General features: G+C 44.6%; 1 protein-coding gene across 2 annotated transcripts in view; it reads left to right on the forward strand.

Annotated features, from left to right (window-relative positions):
• The window catches only part of npas1 (neuronal PAS domain protein 1), a 33,855-nt gene that overhangs the window by 10,638 nt on the left and 3,597 nt on the right, over positions 1 to 19,620 (forward strand). Inside the window, exons 3-10 of one of the 2 annotated variants that reach the window (XM_037267508.1) lie at positions 1,338 to 1,576; positions 9,056 to 9,123; positions 10,984 to 11,073; positions 15,896 to 16,076; positions 16,149 to 16,261; positions 17,353 to 17,549; positions 17,881 to 17,987; positions 18,182 to 18,329. In XM_037267508.1, coding sequence (XP_037123403.1) covers positions 1,338 to 1,576; positions 9,056 to 9,123; positions 10,984 to 11,073; positions 15,896 to 16,076; positions 16,149 to 16,261; positions 17,353 to 17,549; positions 17,881 to 17,987; positions 18,182 to 18,329 — 1,143 coding nt within the window. Of the gene's footprint in view, positions 1 to 1,337; positions 1,577 to 9,055; positions 9,124 to 10,983; positions 11,074 to 15,895; positions 16,077 to 16,145; positions 16,262 to 17,352; positions 17,550 to 17,880; positions 17,988 to 18,181; positions 18,330 to 19,620 lie in introns of both variants that reach the window. The other variant, XM_037267507.1, reaches the window with a different exon arrangement.

Below are 19,620 nucleotides of genomic sequence, written 5' to 3' on the forward strand. Positions count from 1 at the left end.
GGTTGACACACACATGCACACACACACAATTTATACATGTTAGACAATAGCTTGGAGAAAGGCAACCACTGTCACTTTATTGCGGGACAAACAAACAAACACAATGTGCCGAGCGTGCACGCTTTCAGGGGGATAAGAATCAACACTAGCGAGGGACGAAAGCTCCCCACGCACACTTTCCCCCTCCGGTGCACAGCGGCGACACAAATTGTGAAGTGGCGGTGACAACATAATTCCAGCGCTCAGGCCCCATTGAGGAGAGTCAATACCCAATCAGAGAGACAGGCTACCTGAGCCCGGCCCCTCCAACACCCCCCTCGCCCTTTCTGTCACTGCGCCCCTCCTTCTCCTATTGATCCCTCAATCAAGGCCCCGGCTCACAAGCCCGGGACCAGATGAGAGCGAGGCAGAGTGGGAGGGAAAGCGAGGGATATATGCGTGTGTGTGTGCGTGTGTGTGCGTGTGTGCGCACCTATGGATTTGGAAGCAAATGGCATTATTAGGACTGCGCTGTGGTCGACAGAAGAAGGGAGTTTGCCTGTAATTACCAGGCCAATCTGCTGGAGATGGGTCACAATACAGATTGTTTCACTTCAATTGCAGCAGGGCCATTACCATTCCGTGTATTTACGAGATGAGCTTTCGGATCGACGCCGAGGCACGTCTCGTTTATCCCGAGCGCATCAACAGGTGGTCAGCGCATGTGTTTTTCGGTGTTTTCATCTGGAAAGCCGAGCACCGACTTTTTTGGGGGGGGGAGATTTGGGTCAGATTGGATGAACCTTACTTTGAAGTTTTTGATGTGTGCCGTTTTTCCCAGTGACTTAGCTGTACCATTTTCATCACCATTTTATCTTTTGTCAATTATACATAAGTTTAAAAAAAAACGTTCTTTAAACAAATGGCATAGCCAGTTTAGCATTTTTCAGACAAAATCAACAAACTGCAGTTCATTTATTTAAAAAATGAATCCTTAGTTGAATTATTGAATCAAAAACCTTTTCCACATCAATGTGACATTGAACTACTCAGTTGACTGAAGAAAAGAATCAAATTTTGAATTATTAACTTACTTAACTAGGACAAACAATGGGTTTCCACTGCCTTCATAAATTACTTGATGAGTTACAATGTGATTGGTTACGTCTAAACATTACCACATCCTCAGCTAGAAGAGGGTGTGCACAATTTTGCAAGCACAGTTTTTTGCAAAAGTTACAATGGTGGAAGAAGTTTTGAAATGATTTCATTTGGTGTCATTTTTAACAGGGGTGTAGATATCCTCTATATCACCGATCATCATCTGATCGATATCTTCCATTTTCCTACCTGTGTAGTCTGCAAAACCTGCGCAAAGAGAAGTCGCGCAATGCAGCCCGGTCGAGACGCGGGAAGGAGAACTTTGAGTTCTTCGAGCTGGCCAAGATGCTGCCCTTGCCCGGCGCCATCACCAGCCAGCTGGACAAAGCCTCGGTCATCCGGTTGACCATCAGCTACCTGCACATGCGCTCCTTTGCCAGTCAGGGGGACCCGCCCTGGTGCCCCCTGCTGGAGGGAGACAGCAACTGCAGCAAAGGTGAGCGACAGTTGTTTTTTCGGGTTATAGCTTCTTCTTGGTCGCATTTCAAAGATGGCCACTGTGTTGCCAATGTTGTAAACCATGACTGTGACAAAGTTAGTGTTCTGCCCCCAAACACAAAAGAATTTTATTGGGGCCGAGATCATTTTCAGCTGTCTTTTAGCCTACAACATGAACAGTGTTTTGCATTTGAGCAGACACACACACACACTTGCTCATTCACAAGCCTGCAAAACACGTACGTGCATATGCATTTTAATCACGCAGACTTTCCATAGGCGTCCTTCTATCCTCCTGTCTGCACAGCACACAAAGAAAGGGGAAACTATTGGCGCATTTTGTAATTACAGGAATTAACTGTATAACAAGGACAGTGTAATTACACAGCCTGTCTAATTGCTAGTATTACTGAGGGGAAACCACGCAGATACAATACAATTAGAGGTGCGTGTTTTGGTGCGTGTCTGTGTGTGTGATTAGGCTTTTTTTTTTGGGGTCTAATTTGGGGGGGGGGGGGGGGAACGGCGGCAAAAAATGAATAGGAAAATGTAATGCTAATTGCATGCATGTTTGTTGCTGTCTGTGCGTGTGTGATCCTACCACAATAAGAGCATTGTGTGTTCCAGATAAGACATAATGGCTTTAATAGTGTAATAAGTTTGGTCGGGTATGGATGCTTGTGTCAATACAATGGCTGTGTTAAAGGGGCTCTTGAGGCTCAAAGGATTGATCGGCCGATCCGGGAAAGGACACTTTGAGGAAAGACTTACCTTTGTGCCCGCGTTGCATTTATTTGCACTTTCTTCACAGTCCAAAGCAAACTATTCACAATCTTGACTTTGTATGTTCAAGAAGAACTTTTTTCTTTTTATTAAATTAGAGTAACGGCCATTAGCTTCAATGTTTTCATGACCAGGCGTTGAGTAGACATGATAAAGAATCTTTGTTGTTGTTGTTTAGCAACTGCGTTTGTGATTCAAGCTGAAGCTATCATGACTTTGTGGAAAAATTACACTTAAAATTAAATGGCAGGTAGGCTTATTAAAAATGCGTTGCTTTGTTGTTTTGGTTGCTTGTTGTCTTGTTAAAGGTCATCAGTGTATTCAAATGGTAAATGTTAGAATCCTGTCGTTGTTTTGCCTGGGGAAAAAAACAGGAGAGTTCATGTCATGTTATGCAAAATATAATATTAGTTCATTAATATAATAATAATTGATATTAATAACTAATTGCTTTCAAAAAATAAAAAAAAATTTAAGATGTGTTTGTTCAAATTCCAATGACAGCTCGTCAAACTAAAATTTCACTTAAATTTAAAATCATAAACCTTTTCATGTTTCATTGCATTAACATTTGAAATCATTTGAGTGAAAATTGTTGAAATATTAAGGTGGGGGAGGTTATGTTGCATTTTAAAAGCAACTTACCCAACACTGCAAACTCTTTACTTTCTATTGAATTTGGAAAATATTTTCCAAATTCAAATCCTAAATCCTCGTGAGAAACAGCCTGGCTAGGATGATGCCAAAAGGACTTTTTTTGTCTGTGTGGTTTGGGCCTTTCGATTCTAGGTAGCAGGTGGCCACGCTAGTAAATACAATTAAACGTTTGTTTGTGTTAAGTCAGTGTGCAGACAAGGGGGCGGGGCAGCTTTGGAACGTTAGCCAATAAAAGGTGGCTCGCTAATCTGAGATGGCAACATGAAAGCGCACACAATTCGGCAATATTGAAGCAATCTTGGCTTCAGCTGCACGACATACCTTTGAAAATGACTGTCAGGAATATTGAAGATGGAAATACAACTGAATAACTGGTCACACTGGTAGTCCGCAATGCTAATTTGGACATCAGGTTGAACATGTCTACCCACAATGCATTGGCCAAGTTTTAAGTGTGATGCATGACTTCAATTCCGTAAGCGGAATGTGGCCGGAGGAGGCGTGAATGGAGGAGAAGAACGATGGGAAGGAACAAATGGAGAAAAGAGGAGAAAGAAAGTCAGGGAGGGTGGTCACATTCCTCCACAGTCCGTCCAAAGGTTTTGGGATGGGCGAGATGCAGGAAGGAAGGAAGGAAGGAAGGAAGGAAGGGAGGAAGGAAGGAAGGAAAGAGTCTGGAGGAAGAGAGGGGAGGGGCCGCTGTGGCTTTTGTCTGCTTCCCACGTTTCAAAGCCAGTCTTGAAAAATGAATAGACAGAGCAAAATCAATTGCATGACCTTCACAGAGGGAGAGAGGGAGCGAGATTGAGAGAGCGGAGCATGTGGTGGGGGGGAGCAAGGAAGGAAGGAAGGAAGGAAGGAAGGAAGGAAGGAAGGAAGGAAGGCGTTCATTCTGATTCCGTCTTTATTCGTCTCTTTATTCGTCCATTCCCTGGCAACAGTTGTCTTCAACATATGCCAAATGCACTTGCGCATTTTAAGGAGATGATTCCAAGACCTTCTTGAAATAGAATGTTCACTTTTATTTGTGATTATTCCTGCAAATGGCAATTATAGCTTTTGTACTGAAAGCAAGAATAACAGAAATGGATCCATTTCGATTTTTGAATGGAGTATAGGAAAGAAAAGAAATGGTGTCTTGTGACTAAAATTCACCTAAGCTCATCTCATTCTAGTCACAAAATGTGTTCCTTTCTGTTGACATGCTGCTGATCTTTAGTCTACATGTTGACACTGATGGATTCCTCTATTTTATAGCATGGGTCTATGGAGAGCTCATTTGCATAATATTGTCTAACACGCGTTTGAAGCCTGATGTTGGTGTTTTATCATTTTCCTCTGACTATTATTGCATGTGGCAATATTTTCGATAGGGATTTTTGCAGTTGAAAAACAACTCAACTAGAAAATAATGACGTGTATGTCCTTAATTGGCCATGTTTTTTATTTATTTTTTAATCCCAGCACAGTTTGGGTAAAATGTGTCAAACCTATATGGATGCTTATTTACTTGAATATTAACTTAAACAAATACTCTAAACTATTCATCGACAACGAGATGATTATCGATTAGTTATCGATGAATCATTGAACCTCTCCTTGGCGTGGTCTTAAAGGCGAAATATGATTAAACAACAAATTGCGCAACAATGAATCTTATCTGTAAAACCAAAATTCAAATCTCTGGAAATTGTGTAAAAAAATCATTTCTGCTGAATGGGGCGGGAATCCGTCGTCATATCCAAATGAAAAGGTCTCCATGTTTGCCGCATGATTGCCGGCTCTCATTACAAATGTGGCGCTTAACAGGTGCGAGCGAGCTTGGGAGCCCCCTCCCATCGTTTACAAGGTATCCAACAATGACAAGTGGGCTCCGGCCTCAAGTGTTTTACTGTCTCTGTTAGTGAGGTCAAACACACCTCTCGCCCGCCGAGCGCCGCTGACATTGACTTTCACTCTGCTCGCGCTCGCCAACCCTCCCTCCCTCCCTCCCTCCCTTGCTTGTCGTCGCCGTCGTCACCCCCCCTCCCCTCCCCTTTGCATCTGCCACCCCTCTAATTCACGCCGTTAAAAGCAGCCAGGGCTTTTAAGGCAAGTTAATTGCACTCAAATTATGTTCGACCGCGAAAAGAGTGAGGGAATGACGGCGCGGAGACAGAGGGATGGAGGGAGAAGATAATTGCGCCGGCAGTAGGGGGGGAGGCGGCAATTAGGGTCACTCTTTCTTTATCTGCAAGCGTCGGGCTGATGAAACATCACAATCGGATGCGAGTAAACAACTTGGCGGGCGATCCGACTTGTGTTTTGAAAAGGGTGTCCAGCGCTGAACTTGGGAGATAATGACAGATGAGGAGTCGGAGGAAGGCTGTTATCTGGTTCCCATGGCAACGGGTTAAAAAGGTTGACCCTGTGGGGGAGGTGCCCGCCTATGTGCCTGCTCACGTGCGCGTGCGTGCCATTAGTCATGAACTTAACTGGGACTAAATTATGTATTAGACAGACGTATAATGAAAATCATTAAAATGAAATTTCTGTCTTTTCTCCCCGCCGAGCGCCGGGGAGACCCGAAGAATTGACCTGCGAGTCAGACCATAATTAACGTGCGCGATGGCGCCCTGTCCCGCTGTTTCTTATTCCCACAATGAAATTAAGCCTCGCAGCAGAGTCCCAGACGGCCGTTCAAACACGAGTGCGATGGAGCAAAGATCACACGAGCTCACACGTCGTCGATTCAAATCTTAGCCTGTCGGGAAACTTAACCGTACTGTGATGAATGGTTTGGAGCTTGGCCAAACAGGACTGAATTTGAGCTCAATTTCATTTCACATTCTTTCAAAAAATAAAAATGAAAAGCTCAGTCGTCACTTGGATGACTTAGTAGGTAACGTTGGAGCTGTTTCACCCAATTTGGGTTCATTTTGTTCACTGTATGAGTGTAAAAGTCTTGCTGTTAAATATTTTAGAGTGATAGTAGCCTTAATTTAAGGTACTCGTGGAGGCTCTTGACACCAGTATGGATTCTGTGGCCATTTTACGATCGACAACTGAAACATGTCTGATAGATGCCCATTAAGATGCTATTGAAGTATATGTATGGAAATATAAAAAGATGCTATATTGGGAAATATAAGTCTTTGTTTTGGAATTTTTATGATATATGTAATGTTTTTAGACATCTCAAAAGCGGTGGTATCGGTGCTTGGTATCAGTATCGGCAATTACTAAAGTGTTGAGTCGTTCTGACAAAAAATAGCCCAAATGTTTGGACTTGTATTTATTTCATTGACTTCATGAAAATTGCTTCGTCGCATTCCATCAATGAAGAATTTTTTTTCCGCCGTCAAAAGATGGTTGAAAGAAGACATTTCATTCATTGAGCAAGTTCCTATTAAATTTGTTGATGGTCCGCTCATCATCAAACTCATTGACTCAACTACCCACACGTAAAATAGAAGTTCACACACAACTGCGCCACAGAAGGACCTTTGTTCTCCGAGTCAGATACCGACTCTGCTGTGGGAGCCTCTCTTCACATGTGCGCATTATTGTGCACACACACACAAACACACAGCATGTCCAGTGTTTTGGTTTCCTGGCCGCCCTATTGTACCCTGGCGGTCTTTAATAAATGGCCCTCTGTGTATTTGTGAGTGTGAGTTTAAACTCATCCATCAGACCCCCACCACCTCCGCTCAAGTCCACCCCACCACTGTCCCCCCCCTCCCCAGCCTCATGTCACTTCAAGCGTTTCCTCCGCCATGTTGACACTAGTCAGCACTACTGATCACCCGCCATCACCTTCACTCCTCTTGGGATCTGATGCATGAGACACACACATACACACACATATGCTACGTGTCTATGTGTGACCTTTTAGATTGCTGTGATATGATGGGTGCTGCTCCCCCCCACTCGCACACACATATCGAGTGAGACCCCCCCGCCCATCCCTTCCCTTCCGGGCACTGACTGGCTAGGCTGTAGGGTCCCAGCACCAGACCCTCTTTCATAGCCCTGAATGGACTTGCCTTATTTATATTCACACAGTCACACAGGGGGGACCCCAATCTCACAATGCCACTGTGGCTTTGTCCAGCAACTCTGTATTTGTGTGTGTGTGTGCGTGCGTTTTCGGATGCCGTATGTTCTGTGCATGAGAAATCATTGCCGCGTGTATTCCTGAGGTGTGTGTGTGCGTCTATAACTCTAATGGAATGCCTCCCTCTTCTATTCACTGAACTCACATCACAGGCAGGCAGCTGGCCAATATATAAATATGCGTGTGTGTGTGTGTGTGAGCGTGCGTGTGTGTTCCGCTCCCCCGCCCCCTCGTGTTCAGTTGTAACCCAGAGCAGCGCTTTCATTTTCCTGTCATAACGTGTATTGATTTCCTTCAGCCTTGCAGTGACACACATACCTACACACACGGTCGCACAGACACACACACATATATACGCGCGTGCACACGCTGATGTCCGATGATTCCAAAAGTCATGCGCACACACTCAAATGCTCACGTGCACACTCACAGACTGTTCAAAAGCGGTCCTGTTGAAGTGTGATTAGTTCCCCATATAGGGTCTCCACGCACTCCCCACCCCCAACATAAAACAGTAAATACGAGTGATTGGTGAATTAATCTTGCACGTCACAGAGGACACCCCTCGCGCCCCGCGTCGCGTCGCCTTGGAAGAAAGTGATCACTACTCTCGCCTTGCTTAGTGTTTTCTCATTTTCCTCGCCTCAGCCTTGCTGCGTTTCTCATAGCTATCTTCAACCTGCACCCCCACATCCCCTCCACCCCTTCTACTCAATGCAAGCGCCTGCCTAACCACCTCCAACTCTATTTGTATTGTAATTGCCTCGGTAAACAGCACCACTTTGGCAGCGAGCAGCTCTGATAGCTTGTGTTTGGGATGCATTAAGAGTGCCGAAGCAGACACTGCGAGCGTGTGTGTGTGTGCACGTGTGTGTGTTTGAAAGATTGATTGGCGCGCATCCCGATGTGCTCTTCAAAATGTTCTCTTTTGTTTCATTATTTAGAAATGTTTTTGTTCTTCTGTTTTTCAACGCGAGTGTTTTGTTCTTGAATGCGATTTGATTTTTTCTTTTTTTTCTTCACTTTTAAAGGCAAGCAAAAATTTGAAATGTGAGCCCTGTATTGTGGCAGTGCAAGTTTGAGGTCAAAGGAAAACCTGAAGCTACACGTCGTGTATTTAAAACAACCGCGTAGCTTTTGCCATATTTAAGTCATGTTAGCTTGACGCTAACAAACGATGCCAAACAGCAGACTAAGGCGAACCAATAACACCGCTGCGACTGTTATTTAGCAATTTAGAGATTTGAACACAAATGGTGGAGCAACACAGAATCACAATAGTGATGTGTCGCCCTGCGGTAGAAAACTGACGGATGGATCGTGATTTAATTTTTCCATAAGATAGAAGTCGATTGGCTTTATGTGGATTTTCAGAAGTATGCATGAGCCTTCAAATAATATTAAAACAGAATATCAAATGATCAATATGCTCTGTCAACGTCGAGCTTCTTTCCATTCTTGCTTTTACCTTTACTAATGGAAAAAAAGCTTTGTTCCTCCTCCAATGACACAAACCAGACTTATCGTGAAATAATTTCCTTAGAAAGTTTTTTTGAAATGCTATCTATTCCTTCAATATCGTAATTAACTATGAGAAAATGTGCTGAGTCTTCAGGGATGCCACTCACACATGACTGATATTCCGCGCAACCTGCTCTCACATGAATTTTCTCGAGTGATGTACTTGTCGGTAATTAAAACTATTCATTTGACTTTTATGGAAATAATGTGCCCTAACAATCCTGGACAGCGTGTTCAATTTCAAAGTTCCGAATAGTTGTGCGTCGTCGTCACATTGGATGATTGCTTATATAGAAAATCAATTTGAATGTGTCAACACGGTGTCGTCTCTGGAGTGTTACTAACTTTCCAGCTTGGATTTCGGTTTGCCTTCATGATGTCTTGTGTGTCCCTCCTTTTTTTTTTTTCTTTCTCCAGTGAGACGGTCTTCCCGTTCTCTGGCCACTGACATCTTTGAACAACACCTCGGGGCACATCTCCTGCAGGTAACTGCCGCAACACTCGCATTTTCCTTTGCAACACTTGACATGATGGATAAATGATGTTTTCCGTCCTATAGCTCAAGGTTTGTTCTCAATGGACACAGTTTTAAAATGAGCAGAAGGGCCAGGTCATTCATGGATGACTTTAAAATGTTTGGTGGAAGTTCATACTGGCTTTAATTTGGTAAATCATTTAAAGAAACTTTCTTTTAGTATGATAGAGTGAGTGAGTAGCTGAAACATGTAAAGCAGGTAAACAAAACTCACTCTATCATACTAAAAGAACTTTAAAAAAAAAAAAAAAGAAAAGGTTTAAAATGTGAATATGGAATATGTCAAATGTAAAATAGATCGTTTTATACAACCTTGAGACTGGTGGACGATTCAGGGAAATGTTTTTTTCAATCCTGCCTTTTTAGATGACCCATCTAATTTGTAGTCATATTTTTCCACAGTTTGTCACACAAACCCGCCACCTGTTGAGTTTACCGCCAAAACACATGAATGCCAGTTGATTGATTTCAAGTCATTATTGCCGCGGAGTGCTCAAGTCAATGCATCATTCGTCCTTTCGCCATATTTTACCCGCTCCTAAAATAGCCAACAACACATCTTCACAACAGTCAAGCCGTGAACGTCAGAAGATCGGACAAGGTCTTAGCTGACCTGTGTACGTTTTGCACAGGTGAACAGAGTTGCAAGAGGGGGCGGAGTTTGATAGACGCCAGTCGGAATAGCAAGCGTAGCAGCGAGGGATAAGGGGGGCACTACGAGGATTAAGGTGGGAATGGAATAAGGGAGGCGTGGGAGCAGGTTGGGAATTTAGAAGTGAGACAGTTTGCGGAAAAAAATAAAGAAGCACACGTCCGCTCTCCTCTGGCATTTTAAAGAGGGATGGGAGACTTAGGGAGCGGCGTTGATAGGAATCAAATTAACGCTGCGGAAGAGGAAAGAAAAAAAGTGTATGATTCTTTCCTCCCCAGCCGTCCTCCGGCCGTAATAGCCTGATAATTGCACTTTAGTTCTCCGACATTCAGGCGGCTGGTTTTCTCCTCGCCACGACGCACGACTCCCCGCACCCCGTGCGGCCACACATTTGCATACTGGATGTGTCACTTGCATAAATTACCGCTGCCACTTTAAGCACCCAGCCCGCCAAAATAGCAATCATTCTTTACAGCCAAGTGGCCCTGCTCTGTGTGTACGTGTGTGTGTGTGCGTCCGTGTGTACGTGGAAGCTTGTTGTGACGATTAATATTTTTCTGTGAAGCAGTCCTCTCTAATGGGCTGGTTGTATACCTTTCACTTCTCATTAGACTCACTGCAGACTGTAATGACTCTGGTTTTATCTGTGTCTCTCTTGCTGTCTGCATATGTATCTGCGTGTGTGTGTGCGTGTGTGTCTGTGTTAAGAGATACAGCGTACTGCTTTGGTTGTGAGTTCATTACATCTGATTGAAGCAGCTTTGGTGTGTGCACTATATAGTACTCCAAGTCTATGTCTTTATCTTTCAATGTGCATGTGTGTGTGTGTATGTGTGTAAATGTACACGTTTTAGGCACTTGTTGGGACCATGTCGCTTTTTGTCATGTCAGCCTGCTTTGTACGATGAATGCAAATTTGACATGCATTATCGTGGCATAAAATATTCTGCATATATATGCTGTGCGTGTGTGTGCGTTTGTCCACGCGTGTGTACGTGTGTGTACTTTTGAATTAAGAAAGAGCCGAAGGGTGACAGGTTGTTTGTTTGCCCATTGTAATTTGTTCAATACACACTAATTGCTCTAATTTAGATGTCTTATTTGTCTTTGGTTGTGTGTTTGTGTTTGTGTGCGTGCATGTGTTGTGTCTGTGCACAGTCTTTGGACGGCTTTGTGTTTGTGGTCAGCCAGGAGGGACGTTTTCTTTACATCTCAGAGACAGTTTCTATCTACCTGGGACTCTCGCAGGTAAGGTAAACTCGACGCGTACACGAGCCATCATTCATTCGGTCAACTTCATTAATCTTTCATTCATGTGAATGTGAAACCTCGCTTTTTTTTTTTTTCTTCTTCTTTCTTCATTGGAATACGTAGAAATAGAATCCGTACAACGGTTGACACCGTGAACCATTTATAGCTTTTTTTAATTATCACCCAAGTGTAAAACATGCGTGTGCGTGTCTTTGATGGCTCAACGCACACACGCCGAGCATCTCCGCTCTCTCCTTAGCTCCCTCGCTCTCCAGGTGCTCACCTCTGTTGATTGCCTGTGGCCTCTTGTACTGTGAATGTTAAGTCCTGCCATTTTGCCCAGATGCATAAATAATAACAGTAATTACTGGCCCAGCAATCAAAGTGTCGCCCCAGCACGCTGGGCCTGTCTAGGGGAACAAATCGATAGGCATCTTAAAAGCCACATTGATTGTAGGGAGGGGGAAAAACACCAAGGGGGATGGCATGATAGATAGAGACAGTCGGGAGGGGAAGAGAGGGCGGGGGTCGAGGGAGGAGGGGGGGGGGGGGGCTGAGGTGTGATAAGGGAGGAATGTTTCAAAGCGGGAAGGAGAGCGTATTACAGAGGGAGAGGGAGGAGAGAAAAAGGGGGAAATGAGCTGAGCGCGACAATAATGGATGCAAATTAGAGTCATTTTAATTGTGGGAATTGGCTGTGATTGAAGGTCTGCAGGCGGCCATGTTAAGTAAACTGATTTTCCCCCTTAATCTTGGGTACAGTAATCACACGCCGCCGCGTGTATGGGATGAAACATCGCTGGTCATTGCGCTAGGCTCGTACCTGTCCTTTATCTCATGGCTGTCTAATATTATTTAGCTGTGCTGGAATATTCTCTGGAATTGTAGATGGTAACCGCTGCAAAGGATTTTATTAGAGGCATTTTATATATATTTTTTGTCAACAATGAAGCCCAACTTTTGCTGGACCAGTCCTCACGATAATTGAAAATGATTCTAGTTGTTGTTTTTAAATCTTCAATTGGGTATTTTAACCCACAGCAAAAAAATAATAATAATTTGCTCATAAAATCCGTTAGCATTAGCAATCATGTCCACCCTGTCAGCAAGCTGTCAAGGGTCAGGATTTGGTTCATTGATAAAAACATGGAAACTTTGACTCATCTATTTAATAGAGCAAATGCAAAGTTCATTTTAAAATCTCAGATTCTCAGGGGTGAAATGGGGACATCTGAAAGAACAGTCCAAAAAAGATGTAAGCATTAAATCGAAATTGTACACCTGGACCTGCAGTGTAAATCCAACCGAAGGCACGGACAGCGTACCTGTGCCCTTTAAATGCTACTTAACATGAAGAAAGAGAGGGAGGATTAGCGGATATAGGCGCAAACCTTTAAGCTCAGGATTGACCCTCACGTGCATGACACGCGTGTCCATATAGTAAAAATGCATGAGAGAAAACAAAACCAAAAGGTGACGAGCGGGGGAAACAAGGGAAATCGACAGAGAAAAGATGAGCAGGCGACTACGAGTGCGTAAATAGAGTTTTAACGTGCGGCGGGGAAGGAAATTCGCCGTGGGATTGCCGAGGTAAACAAGACAGCCGGGCTTGGGTGGAGATGCTAATAAAACAGAGCTGTTCTTATCAGCTGAGCAGATGGCCGAACCCATCACATCTCCTCAAACAGGACCTAAGACATCAGCATTCTAATGAAATTATTTATGATCGCAGATTACGCCCCAAACCTTCAGCATACAACGTCGCGTTTACCTCAACCCCCCCCCACTCAAGAAAAATGACAGGCTTTATGGTAGGAGGCAGGATATATGAGGTAGTGTGCTGCTGTGTTTATGGAGAAAAGACGAAGAGGGAACGGGAAGTCTGGCGAACACACACACTTTGTTGGTGCTCGCAGGGGAGACGGGAAGGACGGACAAACAAACGAGAGCAAGTGTGGAACTGGTGGTTTGTTTTAGAGGGCATGTGGGGAGGGGGGGTGGTGGCGCCCCGCCGCCTCTCGTCCCTGACGTCTGACCCCTCTGACCCCGGGTCCCTCCCCTGACAGGGGGGGCGGCTGCTTAACCGGCTTAGCCCGGGTCACACACCTTGACCAAGGGCACAAGCGGCCCGTACACCAGCCGCCCCGCCTCCCGCTCCCCAGACGCCCAATGGTATCATTGCTCCTCTCACCGGGGTCCCCCGACCTGGAATAAGGCCGTGCGCCAGAGTGCATGATGGGAAGCAGCGGAGGGTGAGAGGATGGATGAAATCAAGGAGATTGGAAGTGGGGGGTTGTAGAAAAGGGATAAATGGGGAAAAGAGAAGAGAGGAAGGATGCTCGGACCAGGGAGGAGAGGAGAATTGATCTGGGAATGGTTAGTATGCATCCCCCACTCCCCCCCCTCCCTTCCTTAACCCCCCCCCCCCTTGCCCTCCCTCCTCGCCTCTCTCCTCTCCCATCAGTCAGTGAGGACTGCGAGTGTGTTGTGGACCACTGCCCGGATGCCTCATACATATTAAAGCCCCCTTGCTATTATTTATATCATGTCTCTCCTTCCCCCCTGCTCGCTGCCCTCCTCCACCTCGTGCTCCTCATCCTCCTCCTTCCTCCTCCTATTCTTCTTCTTCTTCTCCTCCTTCTCATCCCGATACATACGTACATGCACGCGCATGTCTGCGCAGGGCATGCAAACAATGGTATTAAAAACAGGCTGTCTAGCCGTACACATGCACTTGAATGATCTGGGTCTCTCCTCACGTCGCCATCACCTCCCTCCCTCCCTCCCTCCCCCTTCCAGTGCGCGCCACATCCTATACCTGATTTTTATGTCTGAGCCTGACTCATCCTCTCAATGGCTGCGTCTGCTTCTCATCTCCTCCTCTCTGTCTTCAATCCCTCCCTCCCTCCCTCCTGCCAGTGATGGAGTGATAGTATTCGCATATGCCTTAAGCCCCCCCCCTCCGTTGCCCCATCACCGTAAAGCCCATAAGGTCCTGTTTGTCTCTCGATGTTGTCTCCAATACTTCCAAGGGGCGATGGGATTTTGTATCTTTCAGTGGAGCAGAGGTGAACTTATTGTCCTTCTATAGAAAGAAAGAAAAAAAAAAAATCATTCCCCGTGCAGGGAGATGTGTGAAATCCAGGTTCATCCCACAAACCATGTCCATCTCGAGCCTCTTGATGAAAACTTTAAATGTTTAAAGAGAATGAATAAGTCAGTTTGGAATCAAAAGGAAGTCTAAGTCAACTTCTGCGCCCTCTTTTTTGCTGCCTAATGAAGGGAATTAATTCTGCGTATTTTTTTATCTTGTGGAAATAGACCTTTTAATACTCTGCACAGGAGCTGGGCATTTAAAGAAAATTCCATTGCTCTAATTTCAAAGTTGGTTCACATGTGAATGAAAATGTATAAGTTCATTGCCCTTTGCATAGACGCTGCTCAGTCCAAATAGGATTTAGTTATTGCCAAATATTCAGTACCCAGTTGCCATCCAATGCTGATCACAATATTAATGTGATTTTCTTTTTTTTCTTTTTTTTTTTTTTTTAAACCTGATGAAAGTCGAGTCAAAGTGGATTAACCAACGACAGCACTGATAGCTTTTTTGTTAACACGTTTAAACGGACGCACATAGATTCTAAAATAAATCAAATTAAAAATTCATCCACATGACAGTCTGTGTTGCTTTCAGTGCGGTGGACTAGATTTGAGTGGAGTTTCACTTTGTGGCGCTACCCTGAAACTTTTTAAGACTAGCATCTAAGCAAAGCTAATTGCTATTCTCATCCATTCCATACATCAGGCGGCTAAGAAAATTATTTCTAAAACTAATTTATAAATATATGGATATTTTCCAATAAAATGCTGGAGTGTCTTAACTGTGTCTAAAGAAATTTCTGACTGGGTCACATCACCCGCTAGCACCAGCGTAGCGCCGCCATGATACTCAGACTCGCACAGCCTGTGTTGTCTGTGTTGAAGCAGTAGATTGGGGGGGAAAATGGCCATCCGCCAGTATGTCGGAGACTCCCAACTCGTATCCCATCACTGCTTGCGCCTTAGCGGCGTGGCTGCTTTTCGGTGGCTGTCCTTGAGGGCCTGCTAAAGCTCCCATAAAGCCCGCAGTAAATGGCTCTAATCCGGTAATAAATGGCAGTGTCCTACAGACAAGGGTGTGAGGCTGCTGCAGCCACGCCGTTATCAGATGGAATCCTATTGGCACGCACAATCACACGCACACACCTTCACAAATGTAATGGAAACCCCGTGTACATCACACACACACACGTTCATTTCCACGCTCAGCGTCGGGCTCAGTGGCACCTGCTCCGATTGTGCCGCTTTTATGGATGCCATGCAACAGCGGCGCCATTATTGCCTTTAAATGATTGGAGATTTGACTATGATGTATTGTGATGATGGGATCACGCCGGGTGCTCTGAGCTCTTTATGCCTGCCGGGATGGACTGCCGGCAGCGACTAAATGAAGGAGCAGGGTGGGACGTCGGTGTGGAAGAAGAAGAATAGTCATGCGACCTCCGGAGATACTTTGAGTTCAACCCTTTTTAATCAGCAGATACAATTGATTTTTATCTCGCTTGGTTATTTGAGTAATACTGTCGTCACTTGCTCCTCTGAGACTCGGAATGCGTGCGGCGGGGGGGTCGTACAAGCGCGACACTCCTCGTTGAATTGTAACCCACAGCAAGGTTTTCATTTTCCTGTCATAACACATATTGATTTTTCTTGGTGGCGCTGTGTTCAGTGTGTGCTTTTTCTTTTGCTTTTGTGAACAAGAGTGTGCGTCCGCCCTCAGGTGGAGCTGACGGGCAGCAGCGTGTTCGACTACATCCACCCGGCCGACCACGTGGAGATGGCCGAGCGGCTGGGGATCAGGCCCCACTTGCGGGCGGAGGCCGGCTGCCAAGTGGGCCCCGAGAGCGCGCCCTCAAGTTCGGCCTCCGCCTCCTCCCTGGCCGGCACGCCCGAGCCCAGCGGTAGGCCACCGACGGCGCCGAGCGAGATGGAGGTCCGTGATTAATCCGGCGGCGCTCTGTAATCCTCAGCAGCGCCATCCAGTCCTCACTCTTCCGCTGATGAACCTCCCGATCGCGGATTCTTCATTCGCATGAAGTCCACGCTCACCAAGAGAGGGCTGCACGTCAAATCGTCCGGATACAAGGTCGCTCGTTATTTCTTCCGTACAGTGCACCGCACTGGGAACTTCATTAGGCACGCAAAAGCAAATCTGCTCTTACAAATGTGCACAGCTGGCATATTCATTGAACAATATCAAAGTCAAAAATCTCACAATGTTCTTTATTGACCAGACATCACACTGTTAAAATCAATTTTCTCGGCGTTAGCATTTGTCATCATTTTAGTCGTTTGGTGAAAAATGCTAATGCATGTTTTACTCATTTCTATCCATGTTTTTAGGTTTTAATGCCATGGCATAGCAGCTGCTGTAATGAGCCTACTTTTTGAACCCAAGTCGAGATTTGCTTGTGTCCCAGGATCCCAAAATAGATCTAAACTGGAAAACCAACTATAAAAGACCACATATAACCGGAATTTAAATGAAAATGCTCTTTTTGCGAAGAACTAGCGTGCCTGCAGGATAAAACTGCATTCAGTTTTTTATTGCGATGGACTGATGACACAATAAACCTGACTTGGGACCATTTGGCAGTTGACCTTGTTTTTATAAGCCAATGTAATCGAGCCATGCATTTCCTATTGCTGGAGTCTATCACAGCTGAGTCACACTCCGGACAATATGTCAATTGCAGGGTGTGTTCAAGACCAAACACACATTCACTCCTACTTCAGTGGAGCTAACGTGCATATTTTTACCAGGTTCCAGGAAAAAACTCATCAAAACACAAAGGCAACATTCAAAGTCGAAACTGAGCATTTTTATGTTTTTGGAGTGTGTCATTGATTGTGCAGGTGTACCTAATGCCGTGTCCTCCGTGTCCTTGTTTTTTTTTTTGCATGAAGGAATAACAAGCAGTGCCTTGTCACTTTGTTTTGCTCTGCTAGTGTTTCACAGCAGTGTCAAGATGGTCGTTTTCACCGTGTTTTATTGCTTTGACCTTATTTCACACTGAATAGCTGCGCGCTGCCTTTTATTGCTCCGCAAAGCCAGAGCTGCTGCATTCTTTTTTCTAAATGGGATTCTATTCACTAGTTTGGATCCAATCGTATTAGCATGTGTTAATTGTTTTCCTCTCATTTTGTGTGTGTGCGCGTGTGTGTTTGAATGATCAGGTGATCCACGTGACGGGTAGAATCCGCTATCGGCTCGCCATCGTCCCCGGCGCAGCACGTTCCATGCCCCGGCCGTTGGGGATGGTGGCACTGGCTCACACGCTTCCGCCTTCCACGCTCAACGAGGTCCGCATGGAGAGTCACATGTTTGTCTTCAGGGTCAACATGGACCTGCAGGTCACGTACTGCGAGAACAGGTGAAGTGTCGTAGTAGTTATTTCACCTGTGATTATCAAAAAGTGTGGCGAGAGTGCTGCTGGTGGTACATGGGCTCCCTCTAGTGGTCTGCAAAAGTATCACTGAATTCATGTTCAAACTGTTCATGATGTTAGTTGTTCTGATTTAGTACAAGTCAGTTGTCTTTCCCCTTTAAGTAAATTTGTACTCCTGTATTTCCTGTATTTTGAAAAATAATGAATTGCATTTATTTTCCACTCAATATTGCAATTGCGATTTAAAATTCATTTCTGAAGGTCCTCTTTGCTCTCGTGAGTTGACTGACTGACGACCGATTGTGTATACCTGCAGGATATCTGACTACATGGACCTGACGCCCGCAGAGGTGGTGGGGCGCACCTGTTACCATTTCATCTATGTGGAGGATCTGGAGAACCTGCGGCAGAGCCATGAAGACTGTGAGTGTCCTCGCACACACTTTTCAAGGAGCGCCTGTTGAGTCTATTCTGTTCTGGTGTCATTGGCGCCCTCTAGTGCCTCCACCGACAAACAAAGTCATTTTGGAAAAAGTGGCATTTTTTTGGTAGCGATGAACATCGTAGAGTGACTTGGCCCACGTTGAAGGCTTTTCCTCCTCGTCTCCTCATCTCAGTGTTGCGGAAAGGCCAGGTGGTGACGGGCTACTACCGCTGGCTCCAGAAGCGAGGCGGCTACCTGTGGATCCAGTCCACCGCCACCGTGTCCATAAATCACAAAGCACCCCACGAGCGCAACGTCATCTGGGTCAACTGCGTCCTCAGGTCAGTTTGGAGCGCAAAGCGGAGCACCACGCTGTGTTCACACGAGCTTTGAAGGCAAGAGTGATGGAATGAGGTTTGACTGAGTCCAACCGCTGATGAGGGTACCTGCAAAATGTTGGCGACATGAAAGAAAACGCATCATCGGGGCCCATTAAAGTGGATGGCTTAAGCGCTGACAGATATTCAATGGTGAAAAATGCCAAAAGGCACTCATCTACGGACTTGGCGTTATCATCTGATCACAATACAAGAGCTGGAGATGTTCTTCCTAAAAAGTCTATTTCAGCCCTGTAACATTCACACGGCACTTCAAAATAGGATGTATGTAAATAATGATTCAATTAGCATGCATTGCACATAGAAGTTAACTCAAAGTTGTAGCTAAATGTTTAAAAACAGGCAATTATAACAATTTCAAGTGCTGTACGTGAAAATTAAATACTATCAAAAAAGTTTTACTTTGCTGTTAATTTCTATAATACTCAAAGGATTTTTTTCTCTCTAATATATTTTCATAGTTTGGTAAATTCTTTAGTGCAATCTTGATTTCATTATTTTTTAATGTATTGATGTTGGTTTATTTATTTATTCATTTGTGGAATTTCATTTCGATATAATTTATGTATGAGGTATACTGGAATCGATCAAGTTCATTTCTTTTTCATTTCTCACATCGTTATAGATGTAGTACATTTTTTTGTACTGTATCTTCTGGTATTTATTCACACATCCTTTTTTATTATTTGTTTTTCCCTTTTTAAACAGAATTCCATTTTATGTATATTATGTGAACCTACACCCTTACATTTTTTTTTTTTTTTTTTTTAAATCTCTTTATTGTAATTGTTTTAGCAATGTCATGAAACCTTTACGTAAAGAGGTCTCACATGAGGCGTAAGTATAAATACATAGACGGCCACTTTTGCTATTAGGTAATTATTTTGAAATCAATTACGCAACGTTTAATGTCAGACTGTCAGAAGGAAGGACACACTTAATACACAAACATTAGACCACAGCTTAAGCTCAATAATAAATCCCTCACTTTTATTTCCCTTTTCTCCACACATTCATTAGGAAACACACACACACACACACACACACACACGTGAAGTGCATAATACCGTGTTGAGTCGGCGGCGCAGTCAGACAAAAACAAGAGAAGGCTGAATGTCGATGCTAATTGGGCTGAGGCCGTATAATTACGACCAACGGATGTCAGAATTTTGGGGCTTGAATAGTGTTTTAGTTAATTAGCGCTGTAATTACAAGAGCTCATTAACTTCTCCAA

Source organism: Syngnathus acus, chromosome 13, assembly GCF_901709675.1.
Source record: "Syngnathus acus chromosome 13, fSynAcu1.2, whole genome shotgun sequence".
NCBI lineage: Eukaryota > Metazoa > Chordata > Actinopteri > Syngnathiformes > Syngnathidae > Syngnathus > Syngnathus acus.